General features: G+C 45.5%; 1 protein-coding gene across 2 annotated transcripts in view; it reads left to right on the top strand.

Moving 5' to 3' along the window:
• The first annotated feature begins 668 nt into the window (after positions 1–668).
• Pla2g4e (phospholipase A2 group IVE) overlaps positions 669–17,497 on the top strand; it is a 74,741-nt gene continuing 57,912 nt past the window's right edge. The window contains exon 1 of one of the 2 annotated variants that reach the window (XM_036185125.1): positions 669–1,488. In XM_036185125.1, the coding sequence (XP_036041018.1) occupies positions 1,225–1,488 (264 nt within the window). In that variant the 5' untranslated portion in view covers positions 669–1,224. The remainder of the gene's footprint in view (positions 1,489–17,497) is intronic. The other variant, XM_036185127.1, reaches the window with a different exon arrangement.

The raw sequence follows: 17,497 nt of genomic DNA, 5'->3' as shown, positions 1-17,497 counted from the left end.
GCATGCAAGAAAAAAATTAAGGAAGTCTTTACTTCTAATATCTCTCTCTATATAGATATATAATAAAATTATATATTTATAAAATCAGGGAATGGTTTAGAGAAATGTGAGCACATGGGTACAAGAATGTTTCAATTATTCATCTTCAGTTATTAGCTCTCAGGAAATCTCACCCAGGTGCCCCTCTCTCATTATGAAGTTCACTTGGAATCAGAGGTTTTCTGGGTCTTACCTGTGGCTTTCCCTTTAACTGCAAGACAGCCTGGTTTCAAATGCCCTTGTAGATTAGATTCCTTTATCCCCATGGATGCCCCACAAGGATACTTTGCTCTTGAGAATCAGCTTCAGCTCTTTTTTCCTCTCTCAAGCTTTCTCTCTCCTTTGTGACAAATAAAATATAAAATAAAATGCTATAGATATGTCTGGTATTGCCCACTGGCTCCAGTTTTCCTTTCCTATTTATTGGCCTGCACTGGCCACAGCCCTGCAGGCTCCAGACCCCCGAGGAACAGAAAACCTAAGCAAATGCTTTGTTAGGGCCCTGGAGAAATGGTTCAGCCTCAGCAGTCAGGAGAGCGGCTATTCTAGAGGGCCTGCCTTGCTTTGGATTTTGTTTTTGTGGTTTTTAAACGTAATACCACGATGCATTCTCTTTAAACTTCTAGACACATCATTTATCAAGCCAGAGAAAGATGAATGAAAGGCAGGGTAAGTGATCAGTCTCCACCCTCACAGCTCTTAGCCTAGAGGTGGATGTTTGTTTTCAGGGCTCACAGTAGAGATCTGGGGACTCTGAGCAACAACAGCCGATCGATCAATGGCTTTCCGTTCCTGGGAATGTGAGTCTCCTTTAGGGCTCGCTAGCCTCAGCCTCTTCACCATCCCCCCTCGCTTCTCACTGACATATTGAGTTTCGCACTTAAAAATAGCTCTCGCAGTATAGAGCTGGAGACGGCTGCTCCGAGTCTGAAGCAAAGCCCTGAAATGCAGGTCTCCCCTCACTGTACTGCCTGGGCACAGTGCTGGCTGCCTGCTGACCCCTGCACAGCACGGAACCTGTCTAGCACCAGCAATGGCCAGGGTGCCTGAAGCGTTTACAGATAGGAGCTCCCTGGTGAAGCTGTGAACCCCCATCCCTCCCTCCTTAAACAGTCACCTGACATTTCTCCAGGAGGAACCTGATGGCGCCATTCCTATCTCACAGAACTCCTGAAGTCCCTGTGGATGCTCCACAAGGATACTTTGCTCTTGAGAATCAGCTTCAGCTCTGTGCAGTCTATCCCACGCTCCAGTGAAGTGGACATGGCTGGAACAATCCAAGCCCCAGAGGGCCACCATGGCCTGGAAACCAACATGTTCCTTCCAGAGAACCCACAAGGGGTAGAAGACAGCAGACCAGGAAGAAACAGCAGTGAATTTGAAGATACACAGGACCTGGAGACTGCTGTGTGCCCATCTCTATTTCCCGTGGCTCCTTGCGGCTATCAGGTATGTCTGTGTTCTGAGGGGAAAGACTCCTATCCCCTTAAACATGACCCCCCCCTTTTCCTGACTCTGAATAAGATCCCTTGCATTTTTGTAGAGTTTAGAGGTCATATTTTGTTCATTTCTTTTCTTTTCTGGAGGTGGCCCCTCCCCCACCTCAATCACTTCCCTGTCCTTAGCTTCCTGTGTTCAGAAAACCAGTTAACAGAATCTGTAGCCTTTTACTGAGTACCTTCCGTGTATCTGATACTCTGCCAGGCAGGGATTCATATTTGCATCTGATGAGACTCTAAAGCTTGGAGACATTAGTCAGCTGCTTCTTCTTTTTTTTTTAGGATGCTTTTAAAGAAGCTTTGTGTGTGTATGTGTCTATGTGTGTATGTCATGTGTGTGCAGTTATCCACAAGGCCAGAAGTGGGCGTCAGATTCCCCTAGAGCTAGAGTTACAACACAGGTTGCTTTGGAAGAGCAGCCAATGCTCTGAACTGCTGAGCCATCTCTTCATCTCTATTAAGGAACGTTTTCAAGGTCACACAGGTGGTTTTGATGGCGTGGCGGTTTGAGTATGAATGGCCCCCATAGGCTCATACATTTGAATGCTTAGTCACCAGGGAGTGGAACTCTTTGGTAGAATTAGAAGGATTAGGATATGTGGCACACACTGGGTGCGGGCTTTGAGGTTTCAAAAGCCCATGCCAGGCCCAGACTGTCTCTCTCTCCCACTCTGTCTCTCTCTCCCTTTGGATCAGGATGTAGCTCTCAACTACTTCTCCAGTACCATGCCTACCATCATGCTCCCTGCCATGCTAATAATGGAGGACTAAACCTCTGAAACTGTAAGCCAGCCTCCAATGAAATTCTTTCTCTTATGAGAGATGTTGTGGTCATGGTGTCTCTCCACAGTGATGGGACTGAGACAGATGGGTATCTATTCCTGTCCATGAATTACTGAGAAGGGAGAGTAAGGTCGTGCTTGTGACGGGCCTAGCAGAGTGCTTGGTACATACTGCACCAAGTGCTCAGATACATAGTCCACAGGGGCATAACAGCATCACTCATAAGGCCACATGAAACTCAGAGGGAGTTTGAGAGAACATACTGATTTAGTCTTCTCACAGCCCTGCCTAGGGCAGGGAAGGAAACATCTTGAATAAGTTCCATCTGATAAATGTAGTGTTGTACAAAAGCCAACGGGTGCCTTTAGATAACATCGGTTATCTTCCTCTGTCTCCCTTTGTTTGTGTGAGTTCTCCAGCAGTGAGCCTGGCCTAGGCCTCACTCACAAACAGCATTAAGCCATGGACCCCTCCCCTCCTACATGTCTTACTTGTCTCTCTCCTCCCTTCTGGTCCTTGGCTTGGTGTTGGGTCCATCCTGAGCCTCAACCACAGAGTCACGATGCCTATTTCTAGAAGATGCCACTTCATACATGTATCCTAGCACCTACCACACTCTGCAACTCAGCCACACAAAGGTACTTGTGAGGGACGCTGTGGGGTGACCCAGCTCTCATGAGAACCTGGCTCCACCCCTTGACCAAGGTGACTGCTCTATGGAGGTACAGGGCCTCTTCTGGTGACCCCTCTCTGAGTCACAGGTAATGAGCAGTCAAGAGCCCCCAGGATGCCCCTCAACTTCTCTGCCCCAAAGGAGCCCCCCTTTCCCCCTTCCCCACAGCCCCACCATTCCTTAGATGTTAGTCCTTTCTCTCCTTCTTCTTTCTGTGTCTGGGAAGCCAGGCGTTCTCCTGCTATGCAAAAAGGGGAGGCAGGGATTAGGATAGCCTTCTCCCCTTTCGCCTTGATAAAGAAGTCACTGGCCTGTCCTTGCCTGCCCAGTATCCTGTGCCTCCTGACTCACCCTCAGAGGTGCAGCTAAAAAGTTATGGCAGCAATTAAAGCGCAGTAGTTTATTGGTCTCATTAGAATGGTTAAGAGCCTGGGTACATGCCTGGGAATCAGATGGGGCTCCATCTCTTCCTCTGTCGTTTGTCATCTTGTTACCTCCGAAGAGTTCCTTAGCTGCTTGGGCCTCCAGCTCCCTTAGCGATGGAGAAATAGCAGGTAAGACATCCATAGCTGCTTAGCATAGCACCCGGAGCCCCTGAGCTGAAGCAATGGAGCCACGGCTACTGTTTCTTCTCTTTCTTTCTCCTTTGCTATTTTCACACGTATTGGGCTCTAGGAATGAGGTGGTACCCATGATGCCCTTATCCTTTTTCTGTCTGCTTCATAGTAGAGATGCCGCCACCTATCTGGGACATAGACCACCGCAGAAAGACACTTAATTTCTTATACTTTATTTTATTACTTAGTTTTTATGAATATCACTTCATACATATAATACAATAAAATACATCTAATATTATTTAATTTTTAATTAAACAAGTTTTACTTTTTTTTCCATCACAGACACAGTTTCCCCTCCCTCCTCTCCTCCCAGTCCCTCCCTCCAACCCTTGTTCCCTCCCCTCAATCCGCTCCTCCTCTGTCACCACCCAGCAAAGGGCAGGTCTCCTGAGTATCAACAAAACACAGCATATCAAGTTGCAGTAAGACTAAGCACCTCCCTGTGTATTAAGGCTGCGCAAAGTGACCCAGTATGAGGAGTGGGGTCCCCAAAGCCAGGAAAAGAGTTGGAGACAGTCCCTGTCCCCACTGTCAGGAGCCCCATGAGAGGACCAAGCTGCACAACTGTAACATACATGTAGAGTGCCTAGGTCAGTCCCATGCAGGCTCTCCGGTTGTCAGTCTCTTCAAGCCCCTACAAGCCCAGGTTAGTTGACTGTGTGAGCCTTCCCATGGTATCCTTGACCCCTCTGGCTCCTACACTCCTTTCTTCTCCTCCTTCATAGGATTTCAAATTCCCATTTGCCTGCGGTCTCAGCATCTGCCTCCATCAGTTGCTGGATGACTCCTCTCTGGTGACAATTGGACCAGACACCAAGCTGGTCACAGGAGATGGCCAGTTCAGGCTACTTATCCATGAGTCCATAGACTTCTGGGGGGTTCCCCTGAGCCAGGCTTCCACCTGACTGAAAGTGCCTCTCCCACAAGCAGTTTCCCTTAGTATTCTTCCCCTCTAACCCCCTCTCCAACCCGACCACTCATATTCCCATCCCCATCCACCCTCAGTCTACTCACAAAATCTTTTCCATTTCCCCTTCCCAGGGAGATCTGGGATGTCCACCCTTAAACCCTCCTTGTTACTTATTCCCTCTGAGTCTGTAGAATATAATACAATTACCCTTTACTTTACAGCTAATTTCCACTTATGAGTGAGTACATACCATGTTTGTCTTTCTGGGTCTGGGTTACCTCACTCAGGATAATGTTTTTTCTAGTTCCATCCATTTGCCTTCGAATTTCAGTACTCCATTGTGTATATGTACCACATTTTCTTTATCCATTCCTCAGTTGAGAGACATCTAAGTTGTACCCAGTTTCTGGCTATTACAAATAAAGCTGCTCTGAACATAGTTGAGCTAGTGTCCTTGAGGTGTGATTGAGCATCCTTTGGGTGTGTGCCCAGGAGTGGTATGGCTGGTTGTAATGGTAGACTGAATCCCAGTTTTCTAAGAAACCGCCATATTGATTTCCACAGTGTCAGTACAAGTTTGCACTCCCACCAGCAGTATAGGAGTGTTTCCCTTGCTCCACATCCTCTCCAGCATGATCTGTCACTTGTGGGTGTTTTTTTTTCCCCCTGAGACAGGGTTTCTCTGTGTAGCTTTGGAGCCTGTCCTGGAACTCGCTTTGGAGACCAGGCTGGCCTCGAACTCACAGAGATCCACCTGCCTCTGCCTCCCGAGTGCTGGGATTAAAGGCATGTGCCACTACTGCCTGGCCACTTGTGTTTTTTATATTGGCCATTCTGACAGGAGCAAGATGGAATCTCAGAGTCATTTTGACTTGTATCTCCCTGATGGCTAAGGATGTTGAACATCTCCTTAAGTGTATCTTGGTCATTTGAGATTCTTCTGTTGAGAATTCTCTGTTTAGATCTGTACCCCATTTTTTATTGGACTATGTGGCTTGTTGATATCTAGTTTCTTGAGTTCCTTATATATTTTAGAAATCAGCCCCCTATGAGATGTGGAGCTGGTGAAGATCTTTTTCCATTCTGTAGGCTGCCATTTTGTCCTATTGATGAGGTCCCATTTATTAAGTGTTGATCTTAGTGTCTATGCTATTGGTGTCCTGTTCAGGAAGTGGTCTCCTGTGCCAATGCTTTCAAGGCTACTTCCCACTTTCTCTTCTATCAGCTTCACTGTAGCTGGACTTATGTTGAGGTTTTTGATCCACTTGGACTTGAGTTTTGTGCAGAGTTAGGGTAAACAAGATTTACTTTTAAAGTTTTTCTCTCTTCTCTCTCTTTTTTAGTTTTTTATTATTATTATTTTTTAAGACAAGGTCTCTCTCTATATAGCCCTGGCTGTCCTGGAACTCACTGTGTAGACCAGGCCAGCCTCAAACTCAGAGACCTGCCTGCTTCTGCCTTGGGAGTGCTGGGATTAAAGGCATGCACCACCATACCTAGATTAAAGCCTCTTTTAAAATATCCTGGAGCGAGGCTGAAGAGGTGGCTCAGCAGTTAATAGTATATACTACTTCTCCAGAAGGCTCTAGTTCAGCTCACAACCACCTTGTATATGTAGAAAATGAAACTACTAGCCGGGCGGTGGTGGTGCATGCCTTTAATTCCAGCACCCGGGAGGCAGAGGCAGGTGGATCTTTTTGTAAGTTCCAGACCAGCCTGGTCTACAGAGCAAGATCCAGGACAGGCTCCAAAACTAAAACAGAGAAATCCTGTCTCAAAAAACCAAAAAAAAAAAAAAAGAAAGAAAGAAAGAAAGAAACTACTAGAGAACAGAATAATGGGCACTAGAGCCCAAGAGGGCATAAGTGGGGCAGATGGAGGGCAGATGGACAACAGACAAGGAACAACTGAACAGAAGGAATAAAATAACTTCTGCTGTCATGCAGCACAGGAGGAGAACCATGATGTCTCAGGAGATGTGACATCCTCTTCTGGCTGCTTTGGGCTCCTGTACTCACAGGAACATACTCCTAGAGATATACACACACGCACATAATTAAATTAAGTCTTTAAAAAATAAATAATCAGGGTTGGGGATTTAGCTTAGTAGTAGAGCGCTTGCCTAGCAAGCACAAGGCCCTGGGTTCGGTCCTCAGCTCCAGAAAAACAAAATAAAATAAATAATCAAGTCTGTTCAGAGGTTAGAGTGATAGCTCAGTAGTAGAGCATGGGGCCCAGAGTTAAATTCCCAGCATCAGGCACACACACACACACACACACACACACATACATACACACACACATACATACACACACACACACACACACACACACACACACACACACCTAAACAAACAACCAAAATCATTTCTATTTTAACGCAGAGCAACTTCATATATTTATGGGACATAGTGTGATATTTAAGTAGAGGTACCCATCACCTTAGACATGTATCATTTCTTTATGTTAAGAAGATTGAAATCCCTGTACTAGTTATTTGGAAATACTCCCTCAGTTGGCATCCGCCATGATTACTGTCGTGTGCTGTAGGACAGCAGAAGCTATTTTGTTCCTCCTGTCCAATTGCCCCCTTCTCCTGTTGGTCTCCCTCCCTCCCTCCCTCCTTCCCTCCCTCCCTCCTTTCCTCCTTCCTCTCTGGGCTCTAGGGTTCACTATTCTGCTCTCTGGTAGTTCCTTTTCTACACGTACAAGTAGTTTCTGAAAACGTTTGAAAAATGTTAAGAGGCAGATACACTGCAAACCATTCAGCCCAATACAACACTTCCCCTTCAGGTTTTTCCTTAGATGATGTTTATACAATTATACTTGTAATATTTGGGCATATCTATCTCAGGGTATTTTTTAGAGTAAAATTAAGGCACATTTTCTAGATTAAAGCCTAAAGTCCATAATTACATTTTGTGTTTCTGGGTGTGGTAGTGGAAATCAAACCTAGGACATCAAAAATGGTAAGAAGTGCTCTATCAAAGAGCGGTATCCCTGGAGCTTCATAACTACAGTCCTGATGGCTGGCTAATATTCCACAGTGTGCATATAGGTACTGCAATTTATTAGGTTCTATAGTGAATCGTCAATTGCCATGATATTTTTCAAAGACTAGTTAGGTGGTCATCCATTAAGACCTTGTGAAATGTCTAGTTATTAAATGGCCACAGCCAGCTCTGCAGGAGGGCGTGCTTGACTGGGAAGATGTGGGCTCATCTCAGTGGAGTCCTTGATTATAATCACATGGTATCTTTTGAAGGAGCAGCCCACTGATTTTCAAATGGCTTCTTGTCAGTTCTCTATTTTTGGCCTTTGGAGGGTTCTGTCCAGAACCATCCCTGTGTACTGTTCTTTCTTGAAGCATACTGCCTCCAGTAAATACCAGCTTGTCAGGCTGACTGGGCCTCACTCTTTGGAGTTACATTCCTTGCCCTGTATTCTTGGGTAACTCTTCCTAGGCTTGCCACATTCTCCTGAGAAAACCAGCAAGCACTTCAAAACAAATTAATTGAGCAAATATTTATTGAGTTCCCACTATGTGCTTAGGATTGTTTTAGTAGTGGGAGACAGTGCTGAGCAGGTCACGCAAGGTCCAGATCATGCCACCTACATGTATGTCCTCACGTGAGAGAGCCTGAGAAGAGCTACAGTGCTATTGTGATATCAAAAATAAAGCACACAGCAGCAAGTGACTAGCAGCAGAGCGGGGCGGACAGGTGGATTGTTAACATTTGAGTGAAAAATCTTCAGGATGAGAAGAATTGTTCCAAAAAGAACAAATTACTAAGCATAAAAGTCAGTAGGCACAAGTTTCATTGGTTCTAGAGATGTAAAACCCTGGTGTCTGGTGGGCAGAAAGCAGAGGAAGAGATCACAATGTCGGTGGTCAAAGGTGAAGTCAGAGCTCTCTGGTCCAGATGCTGCGGAAGCAGTGTTAGCTTCCTTCTGAGGTCCAGGGAAGTTGCCAGAGGGCTTCAACCCGAGAGGCAATTTCATCTATGTGTGGAGCATACTTGGGAGGTTGGCGGAGGATGCCTCCTGGTAACAGGAAAACAAATATGGCAGCTTTAGCTGTGGCCTGATGAGGGGTGGTAGAAATGAGCAGATTCTGGACTCTTTGGAAAGTAGAGCCTACAAGGCTCAGCAATACATTGACTATGAAATAAGCAGTCACAGATATTGCTTAGTTTTGTTTGTTTGTTTGTTTGTTGTTTGTTTTCTGCTTCTGTTTTTGCCTTTGTAACTGCAGGGCCCTATTACTCAGGTAGGAGTTACTAGGATAGAAATAGCTTGGGGTAAAAGGGACTGGAGATTTCTGTCTTAGACATTTTCCATTCAGAGAATTGAGCCCAGGGCTTTGCTCATGCTAGACCATGGTGTCCTACACCTGAGCTATATCCCTAGTCCTTGTCCTGGACATTTACAATTTGAGATACTCTCCAGTAGAAATGTCAGGTGGACAATTGAAAATTTGGGAACACAGTAGGGAGATAATCCGTGTGAATACATGAAGCAGAATACAGATTTTTTTTTGAGACAGGATCTCATGCATTCTAAGCTGCGACTGAACTTGCTATGTAGCTAAGAACTCATGATCTTGCCTCTCCCTCCCAAGTGCCCAGGGTTACAGGCCTGTGCTACACTACCATAACCAGTTCATGTGGTGCTGAAGGTCAAACCCAGGGTTTCTCCCCATGCTAGGCAAGCATTCTGCCAACTGACCTACATCACCAGGCCCCAAACACAAACGGCTTTTAAAGCCATGGCATAGGGTGAGATTTGCAATGGACTGGGCAAAGACAGAGGAGGCAGAATTCTTCACTCTCCTGATGTCTACCATCAGACACCCAGCTGCAGAAAAATTGACAAAAGAGACAGAAGGCTGGATGTGGTAGCATATACCTACAGTCTCGCCACTTGGGAGGCAGAAGCAGGAATGTTAGGAGTTGAAGGTCAGCCTCTGTCTATAGCAAGACCTGCCCCAAACTAAAGCCAACAAACACGCACACTCAAAATGAAAAGACACAGATGACAAAGTTGGAATGAACCAATGAGGAAGTGTGTTGGGAGCCAAGAGGTCTTTTCTCCAAGCATTCCATCACACACTGCTGTCTTCCTGAGTGCAGAGGAGGTGGTCCAGAAATGCTTTTAGAAAGCTACAACTCCAGGGCCACTTGCTCACACACCTTCCCTATTACCCAGCAGATGCTTGGGTGGCTGGCTGCTGTCCTAAGATGCTCCCGGCTTCCCACTATCTCCAACATCAAAGTGCATATCTGCACCTGACTCCAGAGGCAACACCCCAGCTCCCACCCTGCAGGGTTCACACCCCATGGTCCACAGCTCACACCCTTCCTCCTGGCAGGACCTGCCCAGCTCTGGGCCACCTACGCACAGTGAGGCAAGCTCATTCCACCTCTTTTTCCAGATTCTGCCTTCCTGGAGTCCAAGTCTGTCCTCCACACCTTGCCTGCATGTCAACATTCAGCTCAGGGCTCAGTCACTCTATCAGTTTCCATTTTGGGACCTGACGGGGTTTTCTTCAGGACTCTGGGTTATACCAGGTCACTGAAGCCAGATCCCTTCCTCCTCATCCTTCTGTCCATTCCATCATTGTATCTAGTAGGTTCTTCTCAGACAGTCTTGAATCCCTTCACTTCTCATGACCCTTGACCCTGGCCTGAGCCAGCATTTTGTTCTCTACCTGAGCCACTTGCAACTCTTCCTGTGTTCCCCATCCTGCCAAGCCTACGCTGCCCACCCCAAGCCAGAATACTCCTACAGCATCTCTCTGCTTAGTACCTCAAAATGGCATCCATCCCTTATGATAAAAATGCAATTTTTTTTTTAAACCATGGCTTTCAAAGTCATGTGTGAACCACCTCCTGGGTTACTCACTATGCCTCAGACACAGGTGTCGAGCCGCCTGCCAGTCTTTCCTGCCTCTCAGCTCATGTGATGTACCCTTTGTTTGGGAGGCTCTTGTCTGAAGCCCACACACAGCTGAGTGCTAACCTTCTCTGAGCTGCTGCATAAAGGCTACCTGCTCTGGGAGGCCCTGATTCCTCCCCTAGTCCTTCATGGCACCCAGCTCTCCTGCTTACTACGTGCACGGCTGCTACTGATAATGGTTGGTGTTTATATCTAGTGAATCCACGTCACTGGGAGACGCAGCAGCTATCACATTAATTTTCACATCTGGACTCCATAACAACATAGTCCCGAGCACTGGCAAGGCATTCAAATATCTTTGTCAACAATGATTGAAGCATTCCCTTCAGGTCTAGAGCCTACCTGAGCTTTACATTCCTTGTCCTTCAAGTTCTCTTACAATTTTTTTGTTTGTTTGTTTTGTTTTTTTGAGACAGGGTTTCTGTGTAGCTTTTGGAGCCTATCCTAGGCTAGCTCTGTAGACCAGGCTGGCCTCAAATTCAGAGAGATCTACCTACCTCTGCCTCCCAAGTGCTGGGATTACAGGTGTGTGCCACCATCGCCCAGCAATTAGTTTGTTTTTATTGATTTGTTCTGTAGAAAAAATAATAAAGCCATCAATAGCTACCTGCGATTAAGATTTGTTATAGGCAGATTCTAATGGTAGTCATGCAACAAGTGTGTGTGTGTGTGTGTGTGTGTGTGTGTGTGTGTGAGAGAGAGAGAGAGAGAGACAGACAGACAGATAGACAGATAGACAGACAGAGACATAGAGAGATACACATGGAGACACAGAACATGTGAGTGTTCTGAGTGTATAACCTTACAACTAGCCTGTGAAATGAAAATTATTGACCCAGTTTTGCACATGGAAAAAAATGAATCAGAGAAAAATGATTGCCTAATGTTACCCAGCTAGACTCCAAGTGTGCTCTCCTTTATGTGAGGAAACCTCTTCTTGGTGAGGGTTTTGCTCTCCAGCCGTCTGCGGGGTTGTTTGTTGTTGGTGCAGGCTTTTGGTCAGAGGTAATCTTGGGTTTGTTTTTTGGTGCCTTCCACCTCCACACTGCAGGTGCTCCCTAGACACCGTTTGTACCACTTGTGAAGGTGTGTCCACCAGCAGGTGAGAGCTATTGGGCAAAGGCTTCTATGTTTCTGCCAAAGTTGTTTGAGAGATGAGTTATAGAGATAACTGTAAGAAAGGTAAGTGGTCACCCCCAGATCCTCACTTACAGGGGGCCCAAAGGCCTACCTTCCCCAAGGAACTCCCTCTCCGGGCTAGGTTGGCCCTGCCCTGTCCTGTCCTTTCTAAGTGGTGAAATTGCTACAGTTACCATTTGTTACATGAGGTATCCAAGATTAGCCTGGCTTCCAGACGGCCTCTCCCACGGGTGCTACAACTGTAAGGATTACACTTGTCCTCAGAATCTGGGGCATGGCAAGACAGTAACAGAACTGAGTAGCTGAAACAGATGGTCTAGATAAAAGGCCAGCCTCCCATACATAGTCCAGATAAAGGCCAGCCTCCTATACATGGTCCAGATAAAGACCTGCCTCCCATACATGGTCCAGATAAAGGCCTGCCTCCCATACATGGTCCAGATAAAGGCCTGCCTCCTATACATGGTCCAGATAAAGGCCAGCCTCCTATACATGGTCCAGATAAAGGCCAGCCTTCTATACTTGTCCAGATAAAGGCCGCTCCATACATGGTCAGATAAGGCCAGCCTCCTATACATGGTCCAGATAAAGGCCAGCCTTCTATACATGGTCCAGATAAAGGCCTGCCTCCCATACATGGTCCAGATAAAGGCCAGCCTCCTATACATGGTCCAGATAAAGGCCAGCCTCCTATACATGTCCAGATAAAGGCCAGCCTCCCATACATGGTCCAGATAAAGGCCAGCCTCCTATACATGGTCCAGATAAAGGCCAGCCTCCTATACATGGTCCAGATAAAGGCCAGCCTCCTATACATGGTCCAGATAAAGGCCAGCCTCCTATACATTGTCCAGATAAAGGCCAGCCTCCTATACATTGTCCAGATAAAGGCCAGCCTCCTATACTTGTCCAGATAAAAGGCCAGCCTCCTATACATGGTCCAGATAAAGGCCAGCCTCCTATACATGGTCCAGATAAAGGCCTGCCTCCTATACATTGTCCAGATAAAGGCCAGCCTCCTATACATGGTCCAGATAAAGGCCAGCCTCCTATACATGGTCCAGATAAAGGCCAGCCTCCTATACATGGTCCAGATAAAGGCCTGCCTCCCATACATGGTCCAGATAAAGGCCAGCCTCCTATACATGGTCCAGATAAAGGCCAGCCTCCTATACATGTCCAGATAAAGGCCAGCCTCCCATACATTGTCCAGATAAAGGCCTGCCTCCTATACATGGTCCAGATAAAGGCCAGCCTCCTATACATGGTCCAGATAAAGGCCAGCCTCCTATACATGGTCCAGATAAAGGCCAGCCTCCTATACATGGTCCAGATAAAGGCCAGCCTCCTAACATTGTCCAGATATAACATGGTCCAGATAAAGGCCAGCCTCCTTATACATGGTCCAGATAAAGGCCAGCCTCCTATACATGGTCCAGATAAAGGCCAGCCTCCTATACATTGTCCAGATAAAGGCCAGCCTCTATACATTGGTCCAGATAAAGGCCAGCCTCCTATACATGGTCCAGATAAAGGCCAGCCTCCTATACATGGTCCAGATAAAGGCCAGCCTCCTATACATTGTCCAGATAAAGGCCAGCCTTCTATACTTGTCCAGATAAAGGCCAGCCTCCTATACATGGTCCAGATAAAGGCCAGCCTCCTATACATGGTCCAGATAAAGGCCAGCCTCCTATACATGGTCCAGATAAAGGCCAGCCTCCTATACTTGTCCAGATAAAGGCCAGCCTCCTATACTTGTCCAGATAAAGGCCAGCCTCCTATACATTGTCCAGATAAAGGCCAGCCTTCTATACATGGTCCAGATAAAGGCCAGCCTCCTATACATGGTCCAGATAAAGGCCAGCCTCCTTGCCCAGCACAGGAGTCTTCTCAGGATTTTCTAGGCAGATTCACTCTACACAGTTCCCAGGGGGTTTGCCAGAGTGGTGTGTTTGTTTTCAGGACTAAACTTCAGGCCTCTTGCATGCTGGGCAGGCTCTCTACCACTGGGCTTTCCCTAGACCTCTTCTTACTTTTATTTTCAAACAGTTGGACGAAATTTCCCAGGCTAGTTTCGAACTGGCCCTGTAGCTCAGATGGTTCTTGAATTTATCCGCCTACTCAGTCTCTTAGATGTTTGGGATGCAGGTCTGTACCACCAGGCCTGACTAAGGATGGACATTTGTAAGAGAAGGAGAACTCAGATAGGAGATAGTGGGTCAGTTGCTTCCTTTTCTGGATGGATCCACCTGATCTCACCTATTCCCCTCTCAGAGGATGATATAGTCTTCCCATAGACTTCCTTTTGGGGGGGGCGGGGGTGTTGGAGACAGGCTTTCTCCATGTAGTTTTTGGTACCTGTCCTGGAACTCACTCTGTAGACCAGGCTGGCCTCGAACTCACAGAGATCCACCTAATTCTGCCTCCCAAATGCTGGGATCACAGGTGTGCGCCACCGCCGCCTGGCTCCCATGCACTTTCTACGGGATTGACATATATAAATATGTGGCTTGGTGGCTTGGAATATGGTGGGCATGAGAAAAAAAATAAGTAATCTTGAAAGGGCCCCAATTTCTAGATATATAATTTTTTGCTTCATTTATTTAACCTATAATAATTTTAATCTAATTTGTTTTGTTTTTCTGTTCATATATTTCCAATGTGGACATTATAACATTATTTTAAACGTTTACTAAAAAAATAAAACAAAATAAAGATTACTAGTGATCTTCTCATCCACGGATGACTCATGAACCGTCAGTGTGTTTTCTTCTGGTCTTTTTCCTAGGCACATACCTTCATAGAAATCAATGTTGCTTTTGCATACACATATTAATTATGTAATATTAGATTTGTTTGGAAAACTAATTCTCCCTATTATTTCCCTCTGTTACTAAGAAATAATATACCATTGAGGTATATTATTAGGTATATAAAATTAAGTTTCTAATTTTGAGACAGGGTCTTTCTATGTAGTTCTTTCTGGCCTGGTACTTGCTATGTAGCCCAGGCTGACCTCAAATTCATGAAAATCATCCTACCTCAACTTCCCAAGTACTGATTTTACAAGCGTGTACCAGGACATCCAGCCAGATTTCTAATTTCTGATGTTAATAATATTGCTTAAAACCTCAGAAAATGTGCCATTAATATGCAAATTACAACAATGCCTCTTTCTTCTGGCCAAGTTGCAGAAAATCCAACAAGGTAGAGATGCCATGGGTGTACTGAGTGGGGCTGACTGCACTTTCTTCTATCCATCTGCAACTAAGTTAGAACCTGGCCAACAAAACAAACACAAAAAGGTCACGAGAGTAACGCTAAATTCAGCACCTTTGAAAGTGTGTGTAAGACTTCATATTCAACCAGTTCCTAGGAATATAATTGCTGGGTCTAAAGTTGTGCAAGCTTTACATGCTAAGATGACCAGAGCCGGGCAGTGGTGGCACACGCCTTTGATCCCAGCACTTGGGAGGTAGATGCTGGTGGATCTCTGTGAGTTTGAGGCCAGCCTGGTCTACATAGTAGGAACTTGTATCAAAAAAGAAAAGAAGAAAGGAAGGAAGAAAGAAAAGAAGAGAGAGAGAGAGAGGAAGAGGGAGAGGGAGGAAGGAAGGAAGGAAGGAAGGAAGGAAGGAAGGAAGGAAGGAAGGAAGGAAGGAAAAGATCACCGAATTGCCTGCAAATGTCTGCCCTCTCTCCACTCAAGCAGTAACGCTTTGCCGAGTCTCCTCACCACCCCACCCCAGTCCTATCAACTTTTCCTTGCCAAGTTGATAAATGAAAGACAGCATTCATTTTTTGAATTCTTCATTATTAGCAATACATGCTTAAGAATTTCTTGGATGACCCATTTATTCCCAAACTTTTTGAACATGGTTCTCTAAGCAGAGCTTTTAAATATCTTACTGCCTGGGTCGTACATCCCACCAATGAATAAATACCTCAGAACATCAGGAAGCCGAGCAGAAAGAATTTTCTTTTAAGAGCTCCAGACCATTCCAGTAGGCAGAAAATCTTTCTTTAGTCTTTCTATGGGGTGCATGTGTGTTGGGGGAGGAGAGTGGATGCATGTCAGGGTACACAATTATAAGTGTGTATACTCATGGAAGTCAGAGGGGGAACCCTGGGTAATATCTCAGATGCCCTCCACTCTGTCTTTTTGAGCCAGGGTCTCTCTCTCATTGGCTTGGAAATCATGAACTAGATTAGGTTGGCTGGCCAGTGAGCCCCAGGTATCCCCCCCACCCCATCTCCACCCGCCCAGGCTGGGGTTACAAGTGTGCCTAGCATAGCCAGCTTTTTTTGGTTTTGTTTTTTAATGTGGGTTCTGGGGATTGAACTCAAGTCCTTATGTCTGTAAGGCAAGTACTGGACTGACTGACAGAACTATCCACCCCTTCTTTTCAGTCTGTTTGTTTGCTTTTTAGTATTTGTTTCAAAGAGATTTTTATTTGCCAGGAAAATCATCATAAATTTTGCCTTTTTTGTCTTTGCTTGTTTGTTTTGTTTTGAGACAGGGTCTCACTGTGTAGCCCAGGCTTGCCTCAAATTTATAGAGCTTTACCTGCCTCTATAGTGCCAGGATTACAGGAGTATGCCACTACACCCAGTCTCTTGATAAATATTTATAGAACTTGGTCTTATTTTGTATGGTTGTCTTAACATAAAGAAGCTTAGTATGTATACATACATATAATCAGAATTATCTACTTATTTCCTATTTCCCTTTATTGTGTCCCAGATTTACTTTTCACTTTTTGTTTTGTTTTTCCTTTTTTTTTTTTTTTTTGTCCAGAGCTGAGGCTCGAACCCAGGGCCTTGTGCTTGCCAGGCAAGCGCTCTACCACTGAGCTAAATCCCCAACCCCATTGTTGTTTTTGGAGACAGGGTTTCTCCGTGTAGCCCCGGCTATCCTGGAGCTCACTCTCTAGACCAGGCTGACCTCGAACTCACAAAGGTCCACCTATTTCTGCCTCCCAAATGCTGGGATTAAAGATATACAGCACCACCCGGATACTTTTTACATTGTTAAATAAATACTTTTTCATTTTAGCGTGGGGAGGTGGCTGGATGATGATACCATGGCTCCGATGTGGAGGTCAGAGGACAGTTAACAGGCTGTTCTCTCCTTCTACTACATGGGTTCCCAATATCAAATTCAGGTCTTCGGGCTTGGAAGCATCTGGAGAAGTGGTTTGTTAAGACAATCCAGGTTCGATTCCCAGCACCAACACGGCGGCTTACAACAGTTTGCAACTCCAGTTCCAGGGGACTCAAGGCCGTCTTCTGACCTCCTGGGTGGGGCACCAGGCACACAAGTGTCATACACACATGCAGGTAAAAAAAAAAAAAATTCATGCACAACACATAAAATAACAAAATAAATAAACCTAAAACAAAAGTTTTCAACTTTATTTTGTATTTTTCACTGATTTAAAAATATTTCAATAATTTATTTTTATTTTATGTGCATTGGTGTTTTGCCTGTATGTTGTCTGTTGGATTCTTTGGAACTAGAGTTGTAGACAGCAGTGAGCTGCCATGGGGTACTGGGTATTGAACCCAAGTCCTCTGGAAGAGCAGCCGGTGCTCTTAACTGCTGAGCCATCTCTCCAGACCCTCCCTCCCCAACTTTTTTTGTTGTTGTTGAGATAGAGTCTCATATAGCTAGGCTGGTCTCAAACTCACTGTGTAGCCAAGAATGACCTTGAGCTTCTGACCCCTGGGATGATAGTACGTGCTACCATACCTAGCTTCACCAGTTTCATATCTGACTTCCTTATGAATGATAATTAAAATAATAATCAGTTGAAGAGTGAGATATGGTTTTAACTTATTTGTCTTCAAGTAGCAAAATGGGAACAGTGGT

The sequence above is a fragment of the Onychomys torridus genome, chromosome 4, assembly GCF_903995425.1.
Source record: "Onychomys torridus chromosome 4, mOncTor1.1, whole genome shotgun sequence".
In the NCBI taxonomy this organism is placed as follows: domain Eukaryota; kingdom Metazoa; phylum Chordata; class Mammalia; order Rodentia; family Cricetidae; genus Onychomys; species Onychomys torridus.
This window is presented reverse-complemented; position numbering and strand designations above follow the sequence as displayed.